Source organism: Melospiza georgiana, chromosome 6, assembly GCF_028018845.1.
Source record: "Melospiza georgiana isolate bMelGeo1 chromosome 6, bMelGeo1.pri, whole genome shotgun sequence".
NCBI classification, from domain to species: domain Eukaryota; kingdom Metazoa; phylum Chordata; class Aves; order Passeriformes; family Passerellidae; genus Melospiza; species Melospiza georgiana.
The window spans coordinates 37,831,067-37,853,237 of record NC_080435.1 but is presented as its reverse complement, the minus strand read 5'-3'; the positions used below and the strand labels follow the sequence as shown (position 1 = coordinate 37,853,237).

General features: G+C 34.6%; 1 protein-coding gene across 4 annotated transcripts in view; it reads right to left on the bottom strand.

Annotated features, from left to right (window-relative positions):
* Positions 1-22,171, bottom strand: part of AKAP6 (A-kinase anchoring protein 6) — a 256,359-nt gene that overhangs the window by 118,182 nt on the left and 116,006 nt on the right. For 3 of the 4 annotated variants that reach the window (XM_058025610.1, XM_058025611.1, XM_058025613.1), the window contains exons 6-7: positions 19,230-19,326; positions 17,805-17,971 (exon numbers count right to left, since the gene is read on the bottom strand). In XM_058025610.1, the coding sequence (XP_057881593.1) occupies positions 17,805-17,971; positions 19,230-19,326 (264 nt within the window). The remainder of the gene's footprint in view (positions 1-17,804; positions 17,972-19,229; positions 19,327-22,171) is intronic. The other variant, XM_058025612.1, reaches the window with a different exon arrangement.

The following is a 22,171-nucleotide window of genomic DNA, read 5'->3' as shown; positions in this document are numbered from 1 at the left end:
TGGTGTTAGGCATGTTCACCATTGTTTTACCACCTCTGAAAAACAGCACCCATTCATGACAGGTAATGCAGAGCAGCTCTGGTTCCATTTAGCTTAGAGCCCTCTTTCTCGGGCTTAGATAGGCTGGTCATTAAACAAGAAAAGATGGCAACCTTATTTTTTGACCCACTATTTTGATTTATATTGCTTCTATTCCTTATATTTTTATCATTGCTTTTTCAATTTTTAATCACATTCAGCCTGCTTCATACACCTTCCTTCTCCACAAATTCTTTACTCCAGACTGCTGTTCCAACAGGCAAATGAGAAAGGACCGTAAATATTCAAACAAACTTGAGTTCAGGCCCTAATTTTTAGCTACTACAATACACACATGGAGTGTCTACACCTTCTATTGTTGTTTTTCCCCATTTCTCCAAACTCTTACCACCAACAATTTTTTTTATCCTTAATCATGGTGTGTTTCTACAGACATCACAATTCTGGCAGCCTTTGAGAACTTTCTTAGCTCTACTTATGTTAATCTTTAGTAAGATCATAACATAGATAATGCATGTGCTAATACTTCAGTGATTAGTACTATAAAGTATTTTTGCTTTTATCTGGCCAGTGCTCCACCTCTCTCCCTACCTACTCATCTCTTTTTCTTCTATTAAGGTCTCCTTCAGAGGAGAACCCTGTGGATGAAACATCCCAAAGATATTAACTGTTACTGACATTGAATTTACTCAAGACAGAGCAAAAACTAAAAGCAACTGTCTTAACAGAAGAATCTCACAGAAATACCTTTTTAAACATACATATTACAATGTGATGTAAAGTCCAGAAGAAGATACATTACACAATGAGGAGAATTTAAAGCATCAACAAAAGGAGTAGGAGAGAAAGTGCACAGCTCCTTGAGTAAACATTTATTTACTAGCAAGTTAAAAGCAGGGGTTCATTCCTTGTACAATCAAGGAATATTTCCACATATTCACCAAAGGAAAAGAAACTTTGTCCTAATAAAGAGGTTGGCCAGAGAGTTTTGTCTACTAAAGAAAAGAGTTTTAAACAGCAAAGTATTAAAACACCCCAGACCTTAGAGGATAACTCTTCCTTTCTTGTGTGTTTGACATGGAATTTATCTTGACCTTCATTTATTATTAGTTTAATACTCTGATTAAAGTTTGACAGAACAAGCCCATACAATGTGAAATATAACAGCAAATTGATGGTTATCTTCAAATACATCAGAGCTTGCCACACAGGATAAAGTAACAATTCTCTCTGTCTTCTGGGGATGGGACAAGAACAACTGTGTATAAACTGCTGTAGTGTAAATTTAGTGAAGAGAATAGGAAAAAGCTTTCAAGTTTGCTAAGTACTGGCAGAAATTGTTTTGGATGTCACAGAATACCCACCACTGGCTGATTGTAAGAAAACAGAGAAACAGCAGAAACAGTTCAGATACTTAACTTTTTGTGCATAGGGCAGGGCAAAGAACTAAATGCCATTACAGAATGTCTATTAATAATTTCTTCTATGTTTTTTTGTAAATGTCATGTACCTATGAATTAGAAGGACAATGACTTGCACATCACTTTGTAGAACCTATCTTCTGCCAGTTACAAGACTAATACATTAGACTTCTTCACCAGGTAGCCCCAGGAAAATGCTCTATAATACTGAAGTAGTCTGTGCATGGAAATATGCACACACCACTTTCCAATTTTTCAAGAGGAGTCAGCAGCTCAGTAGATCTCATTGTTATATTGTGTTATGATGAATGATGTTTTCATAATGATGTGACATGTCTAAATGACACAAACCTGGCTTCCCACCAGAAATTTAAAGCCCCTTAATTTTTTTAAAAAGAGAAAAATAGTCATAATCAGTTGTTATGGTAAATTTCTCTGCAAGAAAACGGCAGTAGAGCAATTTAATACAAAGTATTCACCAAGTCTGTAATTACTATAAAACAAGTTCAAAGGATTTTAGAAGCAAAAGATGTTTTCATAGAATGGTAGATAACTTCATAATTTGAAACTACAGAAATATAGAATCAACAATGGAACTGAAAGTTTAATGTTTTCATGGAACTTTTGCAAACACGCAGAACATTTCAAAAACCCAGACCTTCTTTTTCCTCTAGTAAGGTCAATTGGCACTTTTCCTCACTGCAAATCAAAACCTTTCAGGTAAGAATGCAATAAATAACTACTGTTTGACATAATTTGGTTAATCTGGTGTGTTAAAGCAGCACAAAATCTTTTGGATAGCATGTCCTTGTTTGTTACAAATGCCTTAACCTGAGATTCTTTCCTCCTTGCAACTTTATAAGACTGCTAGATCTCTCTCAATGTCATAGGTTTTCATAAATACAATATAGCTTTTGGCTCTGAAACAGTACCTTGAAAAGTTGCCATGACAGCATTGAGGATTCTGTTCAGCTTGCAATCCTCAGCAGGCTATGCTGCTCCTTTCTTACCCAAGTCTCTTAGCACCTGCCCAGACATGCACTTGGCAATGTGATTAACTCCTAACATACATCAGCCATGTTTTTGCTTATCATTCCTTCATGTGAGTGAAGCACTGTTCAGTATTTTGCTCTGGTAGCATGCTGGGTTTGATTTCTTATTTTACAGCATGTTACTGTATCCTCAGGTTTGAAAGGCAAGGACAGAAAATTCTTTTGCAAGAGTAGGAGGTGGTATGACAAGTGATACTCCTCTGGATTCCTAAGAAGCAATTTTCCAGTCTCACATCTCTTCTCTAGTGCTTCAGCCCTTTAGACTTAACTCAGTAGCCTATTCCTGAAATATCCTAGAGAGAAATACAACAAAAAAAGTTGGACCAGGAGGAATAGTCAGTACTAGTTCAGCATTTCCATGTAGTAGCCGGTGTTTCAGGTTCCTGGGAGCCCCTGCCAAACCCTCACTCTGGTTCTTGCAGTGTCTGGAAGGACAAGAGTAGTACTGTCCTTACATACCTTCAGTATGAGATTCTCTGTACAACAAGCACTGAACTCAGTATGGAACTATAAATTTCAGAATGAAATCAGTGCTGCTGCCACCATGCATCAGATTTATAAACCAGATCATTTTAGGCACCAAAGGACGGCTTTAACTTAGCAGGTGTTTTGAGATTGTATTTAACTATTTTTATGAAAAGAAGTTCTTTTTGATTCAGAAAATATACTGTCTACATTTGCTATGGGTCAAGATGGGATCTTTTCCTGAATCAGTCACCCAGCCCTAATTCTAATAGAATACCTCTGAATAGTTTTATACTAATAACTGCTCTGTAGAGACTCCTGAAATTATAATATATTAAAGACTCATCAGCCTATCAGAAGAACATGTAATTTTATGTTCATTACTTCTTGGTTCCTGACTATAGAATTTGGATGGTTGCACCTCAATTAAAAGTTGAATCAAAGTTAATATAATTTAAATAAAAACTTCAATAAAAAGTTAAAGTTCTGTTCTTAATAACATTAATACCCTTTAATGACCGCTACGGTCATTACCACTAGATAACTGACCTTCTTGAACCTCTCTTCACATAGAAACCTTTCTCCCAACACAGGCAATTATTTAGCAGTAATGAGTGCTCTGTAAGAGATTATTGTTTAACCAAGTACCTTGACACACTGCTTTTCCCCCGTTATCTCTATTCTTCAACAAATGGTACATTTTTTTTCTATTGTAGGCTTTTCAGTTCTGAGTATAGAAGCCTGTGGTCTTATTCTTTCCAATGCAAAAGTTCACAATATAATTGGCAAAACTTCAGAAATAATTAAAATCTTGAAAATTAGGGTGCTAGGGTGCTATGAAATAATGTTTGTGAGCTGCAACTGTGGTAAAGCAGAACAGTTCTGAAGGCAGGTTTGAGATGCCAAGGGATAATGAGGAACAAAACCGAGAAATATTGTTGGGGATGAAAAGATACAATTCTTTAATGGCATGTGGAAAAAGAAATAAAAAGAAGAAGTAATTATAATAAGACAGAAATATTTGGGAGCATAATGGAAGCCAAAGGAAAAAAGTGAATGGAAGAACAAATAAGAGCAAGGAAAACAGGCAAGACAAAATAAATTTGGGGGCACAGAATTAAATTCCATAAAGAAAGAAGTATTTTTGGCAGAGTCCTGGAAGCATTAAATGTTAAAGTATGTTACTGTAGAAGTGTGAATTACTGGTTCAATGAGCTCAACACAAGCCTGGAAGACAAAACTGCTGAATTCTAATTCCAGCTGGCCTAACAACTCACACTGTAGTTGTGGGGAAGGCTCTGCCCCCTCTGCGCCTTGGTTCCTTTCTCTGTAAAAATTACCTGTTTTCAAAAGGCATTATGATGTTTACATATGCTGTGCTTCAAAAATACTAAGCATTAATAGGTACTAATGCCTTTAAGCATGTCTTCTTCTTCAGTTTTAATTGTAAGATTCATGGAACATGTTCCAATTCAAATTCTCAGGCTGAAATATCTCAAGCATTTTGCACAAATTCACTTAGAAATATCTTATTTCTTTTTCCTAAAACAAATCTTGCCTAACCAATTTAAGAGAGTGAGAATCTTCTAATTGGTTTATTTTGAATATTCTGACACTCTTGCACCTCTTCACATGAATAGTGTTATGGTCAGATTGTGGAATAAAGCCTGAAGAATCCAGTAGAAATACCAGTGTGCTATATTTAGAGGTAAGATGGAAAATGTCAGCTGGTTAAAGACTGCATGGCACAATTGTACATTACTTCCTCTATTTTGGTCCAAAACAGCAGAAAAAAGGTAAGTCCATATAATGCCTTAAGAGTATGCAGAAAAGAATAGCCTAGTGAGGCCTTTCCTCATTTAAAAGCAATAAATATATCTTAATGTCCTGGATGAATTCCCATCTGCTCTCTGTCCTTAGAAAAAAGGCCTCTAAAACTTAAAGGTGGGGGAACCTTTTTCCTATTGCCAACACTGCGCTATTTAAAAGAAACCAGGAAAAATTTCTCAAAATTATTTTTTCACATTATTATTCCATCTCCTAAAGTCTCACCTTTTTCATAGTATAAGTGTTAAATTGATTGAGGTTCCTCTAATAAGGGGACAACAGAGGACAACACGGAGAGGGCTTTTAAAGGAAACTGCTTTTGACTTACCTTCTATCTTAAACAACTTAAGCTAGGTTTTTTATTAATGACAATACCACAGGAAAGTATAATATTCTATTCAGTTCTGGAAAATAGTACAGATAGGACTGCAGTGTATAGAGCCTTGTCAGCTAGACAGTTTACTACAATGGAGGAAAATGGAGCAAGAAGGATTTTTTTATTTGTATAAAATATATTGTTCTTCCAGGCTGTAGTGAAATAGTTTCTATTTAATTGCAGAGAAATCCTAAGAAGGTTACAGCAGTGAAACATTAAAATTCTAAGGGCAACTAATAACATTAAAACTTTATAGCCCCAGATAGAATAATTTAGACAAAAACAACATGAACATATGTTTTGTGTAATAATAACAAACATTTATAGCTGTCAAGAGAGAAAAACACAGGTTTATGCACACCTTAATGGCGTGCATGGGTGAGCATGAGTATATTTAAAACATAATATATTACAGAATTGACAGCAGGCATGACTCTTCTGGGTACTATGTTAAATCAATGAATAAATTACCAAAAGTGTGTTGTGGCTGTTTGGATGTGTAATTGAGCTTAACGTATGTAGTGTTATTTCAAAAGAAACTGTTCAAGGAGTTTCTAGACCAATCCACTATGCATCTTTACTAAGCTGTTTACAAATAACAATAAATGAAACTGTCTCACAGTAGGAAGGAAGTTTAGTTATATGCATTACATAAATGGGAGAAAAGTTAATTTTAATATGTTTTTCGGGAATTAAAACCAAACTTATTATAATATTGCTAGGATTCACTGAATTGGAAATCAACATTTTTCATGTTTAATTATAGATTTATTTTAATTAACTGATACTCTACAAACAAAAGCCTTTGTAGCTATACATGTCAGGAATAAGTCTACTGAGATAAATATGGATGCTTCTTACAGTACCTATACTGAAGAGTAAGAATCAATGCCCAAATAAATGAACCTGCAAAAATATGAACTTAAATTTACTCTGTTTATTTACTTAATACATTTCCCGTCCAATGTCTAAAAGCATTTAATTATGATAGAAAAGTATGAACTTTTAAACCTTATTGTTCTTGACTAATTAATATCAAAAAAACCACAGATTTGCAAACTAACCCATTAATTGCCATATTTAGAAAAAATTGAGTACATGCATCTGTTCCTTGTTTCAGTGCTGCTTCATCTTACTACACACAGAATTTTTAAAAGATAAATTTACCCTATTTGTTGCATCTATCTTTACATTTTGCAGTTCTAGTAGTACTTTGTTATTATGCAATGCTCTAACTGCTTGCCCCTCAAATCTAAGACAGGAAGGACAGCCTGTACAAAGTAATACAAGTACTCAATAACCTTGTTGTCTCCAGGAAAATTTGCCAAATCAACAGCAAGGACAGAAAAGACAAGCTGACCTGACCTCAGTCACCTTCTTGTCACCTTCCTCCAAACTGAAATGATAATCCTTGAATGTACGCAGTCATAAATGCACCATTCTAAAATTCTGTTGTACATCACAGCTTTAAGTCAAAGTATTTCAGAACACATGGTGCTGAGCCCTTAATCAGATCTGAACTTTTTCTTCTACAATTTTCTTTCTCTTTCCTCAAGACTTTTTTTCATTTTGTAAGGGATGATGTAGACTGTCAGCATCAACCACACTTGTGATTTTCTTAGGGCTCATAAACTCAAGGATTAAGGCATTCTGTGCTAAATGCCTGTCTCCTTTCTCTGACATGACTGCAAAGAGGCAAAATAGGATGAAGAAATGAAGTGTACATGCCCAGATGAGCTATTCTTTCTCTCTGGTGTGATGATGGTTCATGAAGCATGCTATGGGGCGATTACAAAAGAATATGGGGTACCACCTGTCTGTGGTCAGAAAACCCATTTTGCATTTAAAGCCATCTTAGGTTAGCTGTAATTAATATTTACAGCTGCCCATGAGATATGGCAAAGTACACTACTACAACACATTTTTTTGTTGCAGTTACTTCCAGGTGTTTAAGGAACAAGTTTAAATTGCTAAATGTGATGCAGTCCCCATCCTATCTCCCACATTAGTTGCATTACTTTGGGTAAGTATAATTATCAATAAATTAGCATCTCAAAGCATCTGAGATACTTCAAGAAAGGCTTAATTAAAAATCCAGGCAAAATACTAAAATAAAAAAAAAAAAACAGGAAAAAAAAAGGTATTACCCAAAAGTTACTAGACCTGACATACAAATGTACAAATGCTTTTAGCATAAGCATCTTGCAGGCTTTTTAATGTTAGTCTATATTTTTACCAAATGCTCTACTGATTTTCTTTTTTTTTACACAATGTAAATACAAATAAAGAAGTCAGGTCACACATATATTCTCAGCACCATATTCTGTTGTCTTCTAATAGATTGGCTTAAAAAACTAGCAAAATTTGTAATATCACTTTGCATTTAAAGCTTAAGTGTAGTCAAGTATACTGTGCCACAAGACATTTAAGAATAAGTCAGCTTGAAAATTCAGTATTGTCCAAGTAGATTTTACCTTCAAACATTGTTTTTTCTCTTTTGTGACCACCCCAGTGAAGAATAGAAGCTTAAAGTACACAGCTAAGACAATAACTGAAAGATACTACAAGTTAAATAATTTCTAGATGTTCTGAAAGACTAAAATAAGAAGTGAATCAGAAAAAAAAAGGTAAATGCCACCAAACTATGCTGAGTATAGAAGTAATTAAAATAATTCTAAAAGAATAAAAACATGAAGAAAATAAAATTTATCTTTATCTCATAGTATCTTTGTTCACATCAATGTTTCTTTTGTTCTTTATTACACATTTAATCACTCTTGGACATCAACCATAACAGCAAAAACTCAAATACCTAACTGATAATTAAGCACAGTAATATTTATAAGAAGTTAGTTTATTCTGTAGATAGGAGCATTAATTTAATGCACAAATACAATGAAAGTAAAATTTCTTTTTAAAGATCAGAGGATTGCCATGCCAGTCACTCTTTAATGGAATAAAGCAGTAATTTTTTTTTCACACCAGTAATATAAGTTTAATAAAATGGCAAAGTTAGAATGCTATTAACAGAAGCAACAATCTTTAGAGATGACAATTGACAACAGCATCCCTATTGAGCTGTCCTATTTAAAGTACAAGATTTCTATGAGACTATATCAAAAGAGCAAATTAGATTTTCAAACATAATTTTTTTTCAAAAGCAAAACATGGTGGAACAGTCTGGAACAAAAAGAAAAGAAAAAAGCATCTCAGTACAAAAGGCAATCTTAGTTTAAGCCACTAAATCCTGCATTACCAGAGGTAATTAGGATGAGAGGCATGAGTTGATATTGCACTGCTATTACCAGAGCTAAAAAAAAAAAAAAATGGACTGGTGGAGATAGAAGATAACCTTGTAAGTCCAACACCTAGATCTTTGCCACATCATGTGATCAAGCCAAAATATTTATCATTGTGATGGCAGGTAAACAACACATGGGTAGAAGACACACTCAAGCTTTCCCATTCGATCTGGCCAGCACCGCATTTGTCAGGAGTCAGACACGATCCCTGCCAGACCTTCCGCCCCTGCACTGCCAGCAGTGAGCTCTGGGAGACAGTCTCCCCACACACTCCTGTCCTATATTTCACTTGTGACCCTGCTGAAATCCTCAACTGCTTTGAGGAGCAACAGATGGCATGGAGGGAGAGGGAGCAGGAATAAGATATGAGAAACTGAACTGAAAAGATCTGAATTTCAATTAATCTGCTTTGTTAAGTGATCACGGTCTTTAAATTCAACCACAAACTTGTTTTACTAAAGCATTTTTAGTCAGCTAAGATTCCTTACTTTCACTTATTTATTAATTTATTTTAGTGTATTCCATCAACTTCTGAACTCAAACTAAAAAATTAATTTTTTAAAAAGCTCTCTTTCTGCTCTGCTTTAAAACCTTGAATGAGCTCATGGGATTCTAAACCTTATAGAGAAGTAGAAAAGTAATAGCTCTGACAGGCTATCCCAGAAATTTCTGCTTTAGACTGGGAAACATTGACTTTTCAGTAAAATAAATCTGTATTTGTGTCTGCATGTTACTAAAAGTTATTAAATGTGTATTTTTCTAGAAATCTGATAAGCACATGAAACAATGGGCAGATATGAACAGGTGAAAGCTTCCACCAATATTCAATTCTGAACAAAATGTTATATAAAAAATAAAAGAACAAAAATGCAACAATATAATTGTGTAGAGAGAGCAGAATGGACAGATACAGGCAAAATAGAAAATCAATGTCCTTGAGTGGTTAATACTTCGTTTATGTCACTTAAGGAAAATGTGCTCATATGAACACATACTCAATACCCTTCTGTTTTTATATTTTCAAACACAGGCCAGACCCAAATGGGATTTTTGCATAAATAAAACTTGTCAGAGTTGGTCCACTTACACAGGGGAAGTAACAACAGCTTAACATACTTTCAGAATTCCAGGTAATAATGTACAAATTCAAATAGCATTATGATAAAATAAGCCCCTTGGGCATATGCTGGTTTAAATATCTGTTCTCATCAAGTTCTTAGTCTGCACTTGTTCTCAGAGGAGAGATTTAGATTTAAAATATCTTTCAAACTGAACTTGATCTATGTTTTAATAGAAAGTAGCCCTTCTCATTCCTGAAGTAAAAAGTCATAATTTCTTTGCTAACTATATAAGCATAACTGCTTCTACTAACAGAGATGGATGTTAACAAGGCAATAGCTGCTAGAAGTCATCAATATAAAATATTTAGAATCACCAAAGTGTAAAAATTGTAGAAGCATATTGTAAGTACCACAGACACCTCAAAGTATTTGTTCACATCTTCAATTAAAATATGACTTTTGATATTTTTGCAGTAAATTTTATAATATGCTGGTCTAAAAAGCACCTATGCTTCATAACAGGATTGAATATTGTGCCTAATAGTAGATACAATGCAGCTGCAAAAAAATATGATTTTTTTAAAGTGTGGCTCTCTCAATTTTAAACCTGGTAGTGAGTTAAATAGCTCACAAATAAGATTACTGTCAGGTTCAATGAAAAAAAAATGAGGACGTTCACTAAGTTTTAGAAAGTTGGCTTGTTAAAAATTATTAAAATTATTTGAGATGCTATGAAAACAATACTGTCATATAGAATTTGCAGGAGATTAATGGATATATGAGAAAACAATCTCTCTGAGCTAAAATGGGACCCAGATTTGCTTGACCAAGACTTTAGGGACATCATTACTTGAAAAACTAGAAAAATACTTAGTTAATTTGTCATATAGAGATGTTTTACCAGGACTCATGTAACCTGAAAGATGAGGTTTAGGATGGACCTATTATTCATTTGTCTTATTGCAGTCCAAAGAGTGACTGCTTAGATTCATTCATTTTTCTGTGAAGGGACGTTCTTAATTAAACACAAAATTATTCCTCCTGCCCACTAAAAAGCACACAATTAGGAAATCAAGAGAAACAGCTTCCAATAAACAACAGAGAATCAACCATGTGGAACCTGACAAGCCTGTTGGTCTTTTGGGGTTTTTTGGTACACCTTTGATGCTTTTGCTTCAATCATTCTGGAAAAAAAGATGACTATTTGAACAAAAGAAACATTTTCAAAATAGAACTCTTGTAGATATGTAACACTTAAAGTCTATCAACTGAAAATTACTTCCAAAAGCAGTGGTCTAGTGTTACATTTACAAGCCCACTTGCATAATCCTGCACCTTAGCCAGGCATTATCATGCAACAAAAATTAAGTTATTATTGCAATATTTTACCCTCAAAACATTGAGTTAGATTCCTCCCAGGTGGCCTCAGTAATACAGACTGTGACTTCCAGTCAATTGGGAGTAAGGCATTTGGGGAAAACCTGCATCCTCTTTCCCTATGAAGCAGCCAACCACCACCACAATGGGCTCAAAGAGTCAAAAGGGGAGGCTACCTATGACATAATTTGATTTACAGCCTTTCCTGGAAGATCTCAGCTGTTTAAATCCTTATGAACAGCCATATGAAATGCAACACACCCTCTGGAAAAGGAAGAATAGTTCTGACCCTTGCTTCTCTCCGGGTGGGTTGAGTAGAGGAGTAAGCCCTTGTAAAAGAGCCAACTAAGGCTCAGTTTGCTTCTGCCTATGTTTGGCAAAAAGGCCATGGTCTAATGACACAAAAATTCATATTTTATCAGCTTGGAAATGTAAAATCCCCCAAAAATTACTAGCTCAGTTAAAGCATTTTAACAAAGCAAGAACTTGTTCAGCTACAATATTCCTTTACTCAAGGATAGACATAAAATACAAGGTAGAAGAACTGTGGCAGTTTTATGAATGCTATTCTGTATGAAACATCAACTTAAGATCATTTAGAAGCTTAAAGGAAAAATTCTGTACATGAGAGATTACCTGATTACTTTGACTTTGCCTGGGTTTTTGAAAGTTTGTGTTTAGTTGAAGAAAATTTTGCTTCAAAATATGATGAGTAACACATTATTGTCAAGGCACTGGTTTTGCCAATAAAAAGCCCTGTACCAGAAAGGTACTAAGCAGTACTAAAACTCTGTTTTCCTTCTATCTGTACTAAAATTATCACACAAAATATTTCAGTTTATTCTGAGTGTGAGACAGTACTAGTCAACAAAGCTTTTCTACTCAGTTGCCACAGTCACATCTTCTGTATCCTTCAGTAGATCCCTTTCTTCTTGTTTCTTCAACAAAGACTCGCTACAAATCAGTCCCATTCAATAATCCATATTCAGACTCTACTTTTAGCAATGCTATTTTCTCCTTCTAAACTTATTTTAAACCATCTTTCTCTTTCCTTTTACTCGTTCACTCTAAAACGGTGTGCAGAATTATGGTGTTATCTCTCAAATCCTTTTTGAAGATACTTTTAGTTACAATGATAGCTAGGTCTGTGCACAGTCTAAATAATGTCTGTAACATTAAAATTACATAACTTATAAAGTAAGGTATTAAAAACTAGAAAACAAAGGAACTTGAAGTGTCTAACTGTGCTAAAAGACACAAACTTTACTTCCTCTTTTCATTGTTACATCAACATAGCTGTTTTGATTAGCTTGGAAATTCTTAATGAATGTTTTCAATCCTGTATTTGGATAACAATTAATATCAAAAGAACTCAGTCATGTTTCACATACTCCAGTAAAAGCACTAAAAGACAGGCTTATTCCTCACAAAACCAAAATTATGTCTGTTGATTTATAGGAGGATTTCGTAAATACCACTACCCTTTTCATCTCGTTGGCCAACTCATACACGGTTCGAATCCCCGCCAAAGAAGCTGACAGATCAAGACTACTGTAATGTCATATAATTAAATACCTAAAGCCAAGCAAAACTGTAACTGCAATTAATTTTTCCTATTACATCAGAATTAACAGCATCATTTGTACTTATGACTGAGATGACAGTATCTTTATTCTAGACTTCCAAAGTTTCCAAAGATTCAGAATTGAAATGTCACATGAATGCTTTTAAACTGTTCAGCTGTTAGGCACAGTAATAGTATTTATGTACAGATAGCATTTTAAATATTCAACAATATGAGACTATGCCTCAACATATCAGAGGTTTCTGTTCTAATTAAAGGAAAGCACTTCCCTATTACCATCTTTCAAGTAGTGAACTGTGGACTAGCTGCAATACTCTTCAGCACAGAAATACGTTGCAGGATATTATAAAGCATTGTTTTCACCAGTGAAAGGTAACAACTATTTAACTGTGCCCGAGACTATCCAGTTGTTCTGAACAGAAGAGACTAACACATTCAGCTGAAACTGCAAAGAATTAAGGTGGCAGATGGTAATTACCAATACTGGAAGTAAGCCTGGGTAAAGGTGTTTAGAACTTCAGTTTAATGTCTCATCTATGAGGTGTTGCACTCATGAGATAAAACTCTCTCATATTTAAATGGGAATGTGGCTCATTATGGACACATTAGAGGAAAAAGTTACTTCTTTTAAAGCACAAATACCAACTTTTCTTGTACATTTCTTTTCCAAAAAAAAAGACTTGATTAAGTCATGAGACAATAGACCAGAATGGCATGTGTATCACCAGATGAAAAGCCCTTTCCATATGTCTGTACATCAGAGAGGAAAGTTTTATTTCCATTTCATTATTTTTTCAAATTGTTAGTGAATAAGTAATGGCTATTTATTTGACATTTTATTCCACAGTATTATGAACATGAAACACAGGATTTAATCCACAAGCCTGATCCTGAGGTCTTCCATATAGAAAAATAGAGAGAGACTGTAAGTTAAATAAACAAATTCAGTTTGAGATGTAAAGTTTTAAAATTCTGCTCCAATCTAACTCCAGCACGCTCAGTAAAATGATCTTTCCAGCATTTGCTATTCCTGCCTTCCACTAGAAGCAAGTGAAGGAGAAGAGAATGAAGGCCAGTTACATGTGCCATTTGACAACTTCAAAGCACTACCCATTACAATAATATATGCAATACTACAATTGCATATATTGGTCACCAGTTTTGAAAGTGGTTATGTAAGTAAAATATTAGATTTTGAAATCATAGTCTCTGTTATCTGTTGATAATATTTAAATCTGTGTCAGTAATAAACTTTCCCTGTTTTAAAACAATGACAGACATCAGAAAAAAATACTGGTATGTTGCTTTTAATATTATAGCCCATGCATCACACTCATGAAATACAGAACTGATAAAAGACACTGAGGAAAAGAAAATTATCTACCCACAAGTATGATATTTCTCTGTACTAATCACGAAGATGCCAAAACACTTCATTTGTACACTCCTTTTACATAAAAGTATTAATCTAAATGTGGCAGTCATAGCAGCCTGATTAGATGGCCAGGACAAGTTACAAGTCTGAAGTAAAAAAGAAAAGACTGCTACCATTCTCTAAACTTTGCTCTGCCTTGCTGCCCATTTCACAAATTCATCTTTGTATGAAAAGACTGAGCAGGATATAATTGTTCTGAGCTGTGGTGTTTAGTCCACCCACTAGGTCTGAGACCAGTGTCACTATAAAGCTGTCTGTGAAGCAGCATTCCCAGAATCCCAAGCAGTGATCCATACTAAACAGTTTCACCAAGTTTTCAATTTTTAAATGAAAATCACTTTTCTGTGTACTGAAGACTGTTCGTTTAGAATGATTGTAAAAGCTGTAAAATTATATGCAACTAAGTGGGAAATGATCCTGGAAGTGTGTGATGCTTAATTACATATCGAGAGGAAATTACACGGGTTTTCTTTTTCCCTTCATACAAAGGTTTGTTTAACCACTTCAAATTCTGTTCCTGAGCCACCCACTATTTCTGTGACTTTCAGTTTATTTTGTTAAATGTGGTTTTTTATCTCATTGTCCAAAGAGGATACTCTTCAAATCCTGACTGCTTCTATCATTAACCCACTGACAAGTCAATTTAACAGTTAAGACTTTCTTCCCAAGACTGTTTTTACCTAGAACAACTGACTCAGATTTCCATGTTCTGTGTATTAAGTCAAGTGTCTTAACCAGTTACATGCTTAGTTTTCTGAAGCTGAAATGGGAAACAAGAAGTGTTTTTCAGTAATTATACATATATATATATATATTTGCAGAGTATACCATTATTCTTTTGACCACAAAACTTAATTCAAACATTTACTTGCAGAACAAAGATATCCAGATCTCAAAATCATAGTAATGAACTAACTGCACAAATGCATGCTGGGAGCAGTACTTGCAATTGACACTAAGAATATTATTCCATACAATGTTCAGCGAAGAAGAATGTGTACAATGGGCAAATGCTATTAAGACTTGTATGCTTTTAAAGGACATCAGTTACAAGACAAATTTGCAGGTTCTTCAGAAAGCAATGAACTTTTCCAACAAACTATGAATTAAATAGATCAGGGTAATATTCGGGTATTTGCACTCACAGCCACTAGATATGAAAGCAAATCGTGTTGTTTTTCAATATCACTCTGTGCTGTTTATTTAAAGCAATACTGTTCCAGTAGTCCTTTTGTAATGGAGAAGTGACCCGATTTAAGAGACCACTTACAAAACAAGTGGTCTCAGACATCTTCAGTAAGTGAAAAAATGAAAAATACACACATATATTAGACCATTCCTCCTATATTCCAGATATTTTATAATATTATTGTGATTTCCATCAAAAGAAAACATACACTGCAGCTAAGTCCCTCAAGATTCAGAATCAGAATTCAGAATGTGCATTTTACATCTCATGTACTACTCATATTGTTAGATCAGCACTTGAGCTGTGTCATTTTTAAAGGCACACGTCAATGGAGCAAGAAGGCAAAACTTTATATCCTTCAATTTAAACTGAATACAGTCATCAATTCTTCATTTATAAAAATGACTGAAAAATATTTTTAGTAAATACTTAGAGAACTCACTGTTTTCCTAAGATTTTACAGAGGACGCAATATATTAGAAGAGATTACATATCAGAAATGTTTAAAGTCAATTCTAAATCTTCTATGGCAATCACTCTAAGCCACTATGAAACTTGCATACAATAAAGGAGAAAAAATTTCCTAAGCAAAATCTGAATTCTTTACTTCAAATGTTGACAATATATTTCTAGAGTTCAGAATGTCCCTTTCCCCCTCCGACTCTTCACTCTTCTCATTACAGATGCCACAGTGCTATGAAAACATGTTTTAAAAAGTCCTAAGGGAAAAGTTTCCAAGGGTCTTTGAAATTCCTCCTTTTCCTATTTCTTTACAGATTTCTATCACCAACACTCTTCCTGTAGTTTCTCAAAAAAGGGAAAAATAAAAATACCCTCTAGGTATAATCTTTCGATTTTCTATTACACTTCTTGGGCTCTTTTTGGTTTTTGAAACAATACAAACTGAAATGTGCAGTTATAATATTAGCTGTATTTTAGTTTTAGTTAATCTTTTAGTTTGAAGAAATAGATGGTATTCAACCGCTCTATTGCACATACTTACAAGAATCACTGAAATAACCTGCAAATACATTCAGTTTGATCTCTTTTTTTTGGTCCACTTTTTTTAAAATTTATTTGTTGGCACAAACAAAGAAAACCCCCCAAAGCAAACCAAACAAACAAAAAAAGTATTTCTTCAGTTTCCTATCTCTATTGTAAAAACCACAAAGCAAGGAGCTATCCCCTATCTATACAGGAAATTTACTGCAATATAAACCCTGCCTCCATTTCTCCCTTTACAAGTAAATATTTGACTATAATCATTCCAAGCTAGGGATGCCACAATTTTCATTGCAAAATCCAGGATTTTAGAATTACTTGTTACATGATAATTTTGATTAAGCCTTTAAACGTTTGGCCACATTGACTTAGATGAGTAAAAACGTTCAGAGATATGAGATCATATTACTGCCAGGCTAAAAACAGCTTTGGGTTAGTCTGTTTAGTTTAACAGATCCCATTAGGAAATCAAGTGTTGCTCCACCACCTACTTTGTAAAGGAGGAGCTGTATGGCCTAGGAGCACTTTCCATCATGCAAGTGATGATGGATATCAGTTCAAATTCTGTCTCCTGCATATATGTGTTTTCCTGTATTTTTGTTTCATTCTTCTCCTTGATTCTTCCTCCATCTCTAAGACCATTCTTGTTATGTAGAATTATAGTAGGAAATCACCAGAACTTTTCACATAATCATAGCAAGAGTCACTCAACAAACCACTCTCTTGGAAGCACTGAATACCAATGCTAAGAATTGTCTAGCATCAGAACCAGAAAATCCACTCAGCACAACCATCTCTCTTGTTTCCAGAAAGAGAAGCCATGAATTTTTCTAAACATTTCAGCCAGATATGTGCCAAGATATTGAGTTACCGGATTGTTCTCCTGCACGTTCTTTGCTTAAGAAACAGCTCTGCTTACAACTGACGGTGATGAAAGATCATGGACCCTAAACCAGAAGTTTCTATTGTGTGCAGTATCCCTACACTGCTTGCATCAATTTTAATAAGTATGGTCTGTATTTAAAATGCTCTTATAAATACTAGGTTTGGCAACTGGTAACTATTATAGCCCTCTTTAATAATTAATATCCACAAAATTATGACAGGTGACAATAACTTACTCTTAAAGTACTTGTATTCAACACAAGCACTATTATGGACGACTTAAACTTGGAGCAAAAAGATTTGTGGAAAGGCATATGACCTTCTTCCTACTACAATGGCCATCCCCTAATTAAGCAATGCATCTGATAGTCATTAACAGGAATGAGATAATGAATCACTTTCTCTCTTCTTTGTTAATTTGCTGTAACCAAGCGGCTAATGGATGTCAGAGCTGAGTGATTGCACTGATTATAGTGATTTATAGTTGCAACAAAACAATTTAAAAGCATTCTGATTATTCATGTTAAAGATGCTTTATGTTTTGTTTACTAAATGTTTTATGTTCCCCCCATGCTCCTCTACACACAATAAGACAGGTCTTGCTGGAAAACTTGAAAGTTCTAAGGTTTTTTTTATTGTTTCAGAGTAAGGCATTTCATTTTGTTTAGAAAAAAAAAAGTTTACCCAGTAGAAATGAAAAGCCTTAGGGTGGAAAGAAAACTTCAGTGGTGCCTAGTTCAAAAGAAGACGGAAATAAGAGGAAATAAGGCAAACTTCAAGCCACTTACCTTAGGGCTCCCAGTCCCTTCCTCATTCTCTGCAGACACATCAGTAGCCAGTATCTCTGCTTTGATGATATCCAGAGCCCTAAGAATCCAGCTGTGTTGCCGTTTGATTTGCCTCTGTAGCTCCTTCCATTGACTTGCAATCATCTGCAGCATGTCCTTCAGTCCTTCTCCAAAATGAAGGGGGAAAAATAAAAGCTGTAAACTCAACAGCATCTTTAAATATTGCCCTTTATTCAAATAATTAGCAGGATATTTAAAATAATAAATGCAACAAGAGTTTTAATGTGTTTTCTCATCAATAAATCCAAGCTTTACTATTATTCATCCTGCAAAACAATGCTATAGAGACAAACACTTCTTTTAGCCATCACGTTAAATTTTGATTGAGTTTCAGCTGACAATTTCAAAAGACAAAATCCATATAAACTGTCATTTCTCTGCAGTAGGGAACACTGCAGAGAAATCTCTCCCTCTAATATCCAGTCTTTGTCTTGAAATATTTTGTAATCCTCCAAAGACATTTTCCTTACCTCTAACTCCTTTAAATATTTCCTGTAATTTACACTTACTGTTACCTACATCTGTGATGACATGCACTACCCTCCTTAGCTATGGCTTCTCTATCTTTTTGGAACTATACACGGAAGTCAATAATTTTCTACAGCTTTCACGTTACACAGATAAGTCTGATGCTGTGAAACAATAGAGGCACACATATAACACGATGAGAAAACAGCACAGCAAAGAATAACTTCAACCTGGATGAAAAGCATGTTAAGTAGGCCAAAATGAAGATGGCATTCCATAGCAGTACATGCTGATTAGAACCCTATTAGCAGACAAGTCACGCAAACATCTAAAAATATAGGAGGTGGTAGGGATAAAGGGAAATCAGAATATCTCTCTTCCTCCTCTCAATTTAAGGCCTCAGAAGAAAGACAAGCCTAACCAAAGGAAAAAGGTATTTTTAATTTTAATCTAGTCCTCATAAATATATTTAAATCAATGTAAGAATTAGTTTAAGTGGTAAAATAAAGCTTTACCAATGCAATTACTCATGCAGAGTATGTAAATACATATATATATTTGAAATCCTAGTTCATTATCTTAATGTTATTTCCATAGCACCTACATCAAAGAATATGTCAGTGTGAAGTTTTCAGTGATGTGATTTCAATTGAAACTCAGTCGAACAGCAAGACCAAAATAAAATGAACAGACTATTTGCAGGCAGTATTTCATTTTATAAGTATCACTGCATTGTATGCAGTATATGAAACATTTATAAATCTTGAAGGTCAATCTGATAATGTAAATATTAATAATACATAAGGAAGTGAATATATGCAGTAATTTACAGCAATGCTTCTTCATTCTTTAATAGTCTGGAGACATAAAGACTTGCAATATTTCAGAAGGATTTACCTGATTTGTGAGATACAATAAGCTCAAGAAGTTGGCGTCCTTCCTCTACCACCGCTTCTTTCAAAGCACAGTGGCTATCTACATTCAACTTAAAACTCTGCAGAAATAAAAGAAAAAAAAAAGAGAGAGGGGAAAAAACCTCAGCATCAGACATTGGAGAGGCAGTTATCATAAAACACACATACAAAATTACTTGCTGGTTTTTATCAAGAACCACATCCCAATTCACCCAATAGCCAAACTAATTTGTGATACTAAAAGCTATTGATATTTTGGATCTGGGCTCAAAATGTTTCCATTAGATCAGCAAAGTGCATCTGTGTTGAAACAGCTGACAAATCTAGACATTCATTAGGTTTTATGAAAAGTCACAACCCGTAGGCTATATCTGAAGTAACAGTGTTCTATAAAATACACTAAATTTATGCCACCACATATGAGCTCTGTTTTTTTCAGAGTTCTTTGAAATGTTGGTGATAGCACTATTTATGAAACCATAAAAAAATTACAACATTGAATATATTGGCCTTATGTGCACTTATACAAATCTATTAATATTGTGTTCCTGAGTTAACGCTCATATCCATTTTCAAAGAAAAAATCAGTCTGCTTTAGATCTCTGCCTTCTTACTTTGTAAAGCAACTATTTTTAAACCTTTTTTTTCTTAACATTTTTAGTAGTCTGGAAAGGATCTCTGTTTTAACAGTCAATAAAATATTTCTTTTTTAATTATTATTTTATTTTTACAAATTGTATTAAGCTCTAGTAATAAAGGAACCAGAAATACGATCTACTATATGTTATGCTATTTAATACACCAATGATAACTCAGATAAACTTTTTAACCATTTTCCAGACCCTCTCACTATACTTGCCTGTAAAAAAGTGAAGAAAAATACAATACAATGCCGTATTTAATCATAAATTGTGTGCAGACCTAAAACGCATACAGGCAACATATTTTCTCTTTGAAATGTCTATGGAATAAATGGAAACAATATTTGACCACTTGGAAAAAAAGAGCTTTTCCTTCTCTTGGGAATAACTTAACTGGCAGAGATGAAAGGAGATTTTGCAAGTGCACATTCATAGCTTCTGGTTTTTATAAAACTTTATACTTCAAATGGTAGTGACCATGCTAGAAATGGAGTGCTAGGTAGCATAGAATACTCAAGAGCCTTCAATTCTTAAGGAAGCAACCATTTTCTTTCTTCCTTGACCTTCTAGTCAGGTTGACTGGCATAGCAAAAAAAAAAAAAAATTAAAAATTGCCAGAACAGTAATAAAATAAGTTACTTCTACTGTAATTTTTCATGCTTGAAAAAGGCATGTTGTTCAGAGTCTTAACAGTTTTTCAGGTAGCATTGTACCTCACAGTGACAGAATGTTTTTGAGAATTTTTCATTCGAATAAAGAGCAATAAACAGAAATTTTGCTACCTTTAGCATTTTTACTAGCGCAATTCTCTTTGTAGGGACATCTGAATACACTGTTTTGTACCAGCTTCTGAACAATTGGGCCAGTCAAGAGAAGAGAAGTTAAAAAGGAAAAAAGATGCCTAGTTTACGTCTGTCCCTTTCTTAAATCTAGAGTTTTATGAACCCAAATCTACAAGTTCTTTTTCTTTCATAAGAGCATGTCTGAACAAGCACTGACAATATTTAATTTACTGTTTACTTAAAACAGGCTTGTACTGAATAGTTTGTAATCATGCACTTCACAGGAAATGCACTATGCGTGTGCCTCACACAGCAAAGAGAACCTAAAGGACCTGAGAGTAGGTTGTGTAATTTCATATAATTGAAGTTGAGTATAGATGCAGCTGGATGTGGCAGTGTCTCAAGATGATGTGGATGTGTTTGATAGGAAAATTGGAAAAGATGAGGTATTCTCTTTCATTAGGAAAAAAAAAAGAGACTTGCTGTCCTAGAAAAGATTCATTTAACATAATGCACCAGATACCACAATACAGCTTGATTTTCAGGTGCACCTATTAACCAGTAATAACGTTACACTGAAGAAGCAAAATAAGATGAATAAAGATGGGGCCAAACTTTTGGTTTCTGACTAGCAATATTCTCCTTGTGCAAAATTCTTATTTTATGGCTAAATTAGGAGTGGCACAAATGTCATGAACATGCATGAAATTTAGCAGAAATAAACTTTTCCCAGCAGTGAGGCAGCATGTCACGGTTTAACCCTAGCCAGAAACTAAGCATGACACACAGTCTCTCACTTACTCCCCACTCAGTGGCATGAGGAAAAGAATCAGAAGGGTAAAAGCAAGAAAATTTGTGGGTTAAGATAAAGACAATTTTATAGGAAAAGCAAAAGCTGTGCACACACAAAGCAAAATGAGAAATTTATTCTCAATTCCATGGTTCAGCCATCTCCAGGAAAGCAGGGCTTCATCACACACAATGGTGACTTGGGAAGGCAAATGCTGTGATTCCAAACATCCCGCCCTTCCTCCTTCTTTTCCCAAATTTAGGTACTGAGCATAATGTCATATGGTATGGAATACTTCTTTGGTCACTCAGGGTCAGCTTCACAGCTGTGTCTGTATCCAACTCCTTGTGCACCCCCAGCCTCCTTGCTGGTGTTGTGGTACAAGGAGCAGAAAAAGCCTTGGCTTTGTGCAAGCACTTCTCAGCAGTAACTGAAACATCCCTGTATCATCAATACAAATCTATAACATGGCCTCATACTACCTACTGTGAAGAAAATTAACTCTATCCCATCCAAGACCAGCACACATTAAAGGAGAGAACCATTCATATAAGTAAAAATAAACAGTAGTAAATGTTGTTGATGTACTGCAGTATGACTTTTGAATTTAGATTTATACATGTATATATAATTTCTAGTCATTTCCTAAGGAAAAAGAACTGGACCAGGAACAGTGGAAGGAACAGCCCTCAATCAAGGCTCAAGGTTTCTC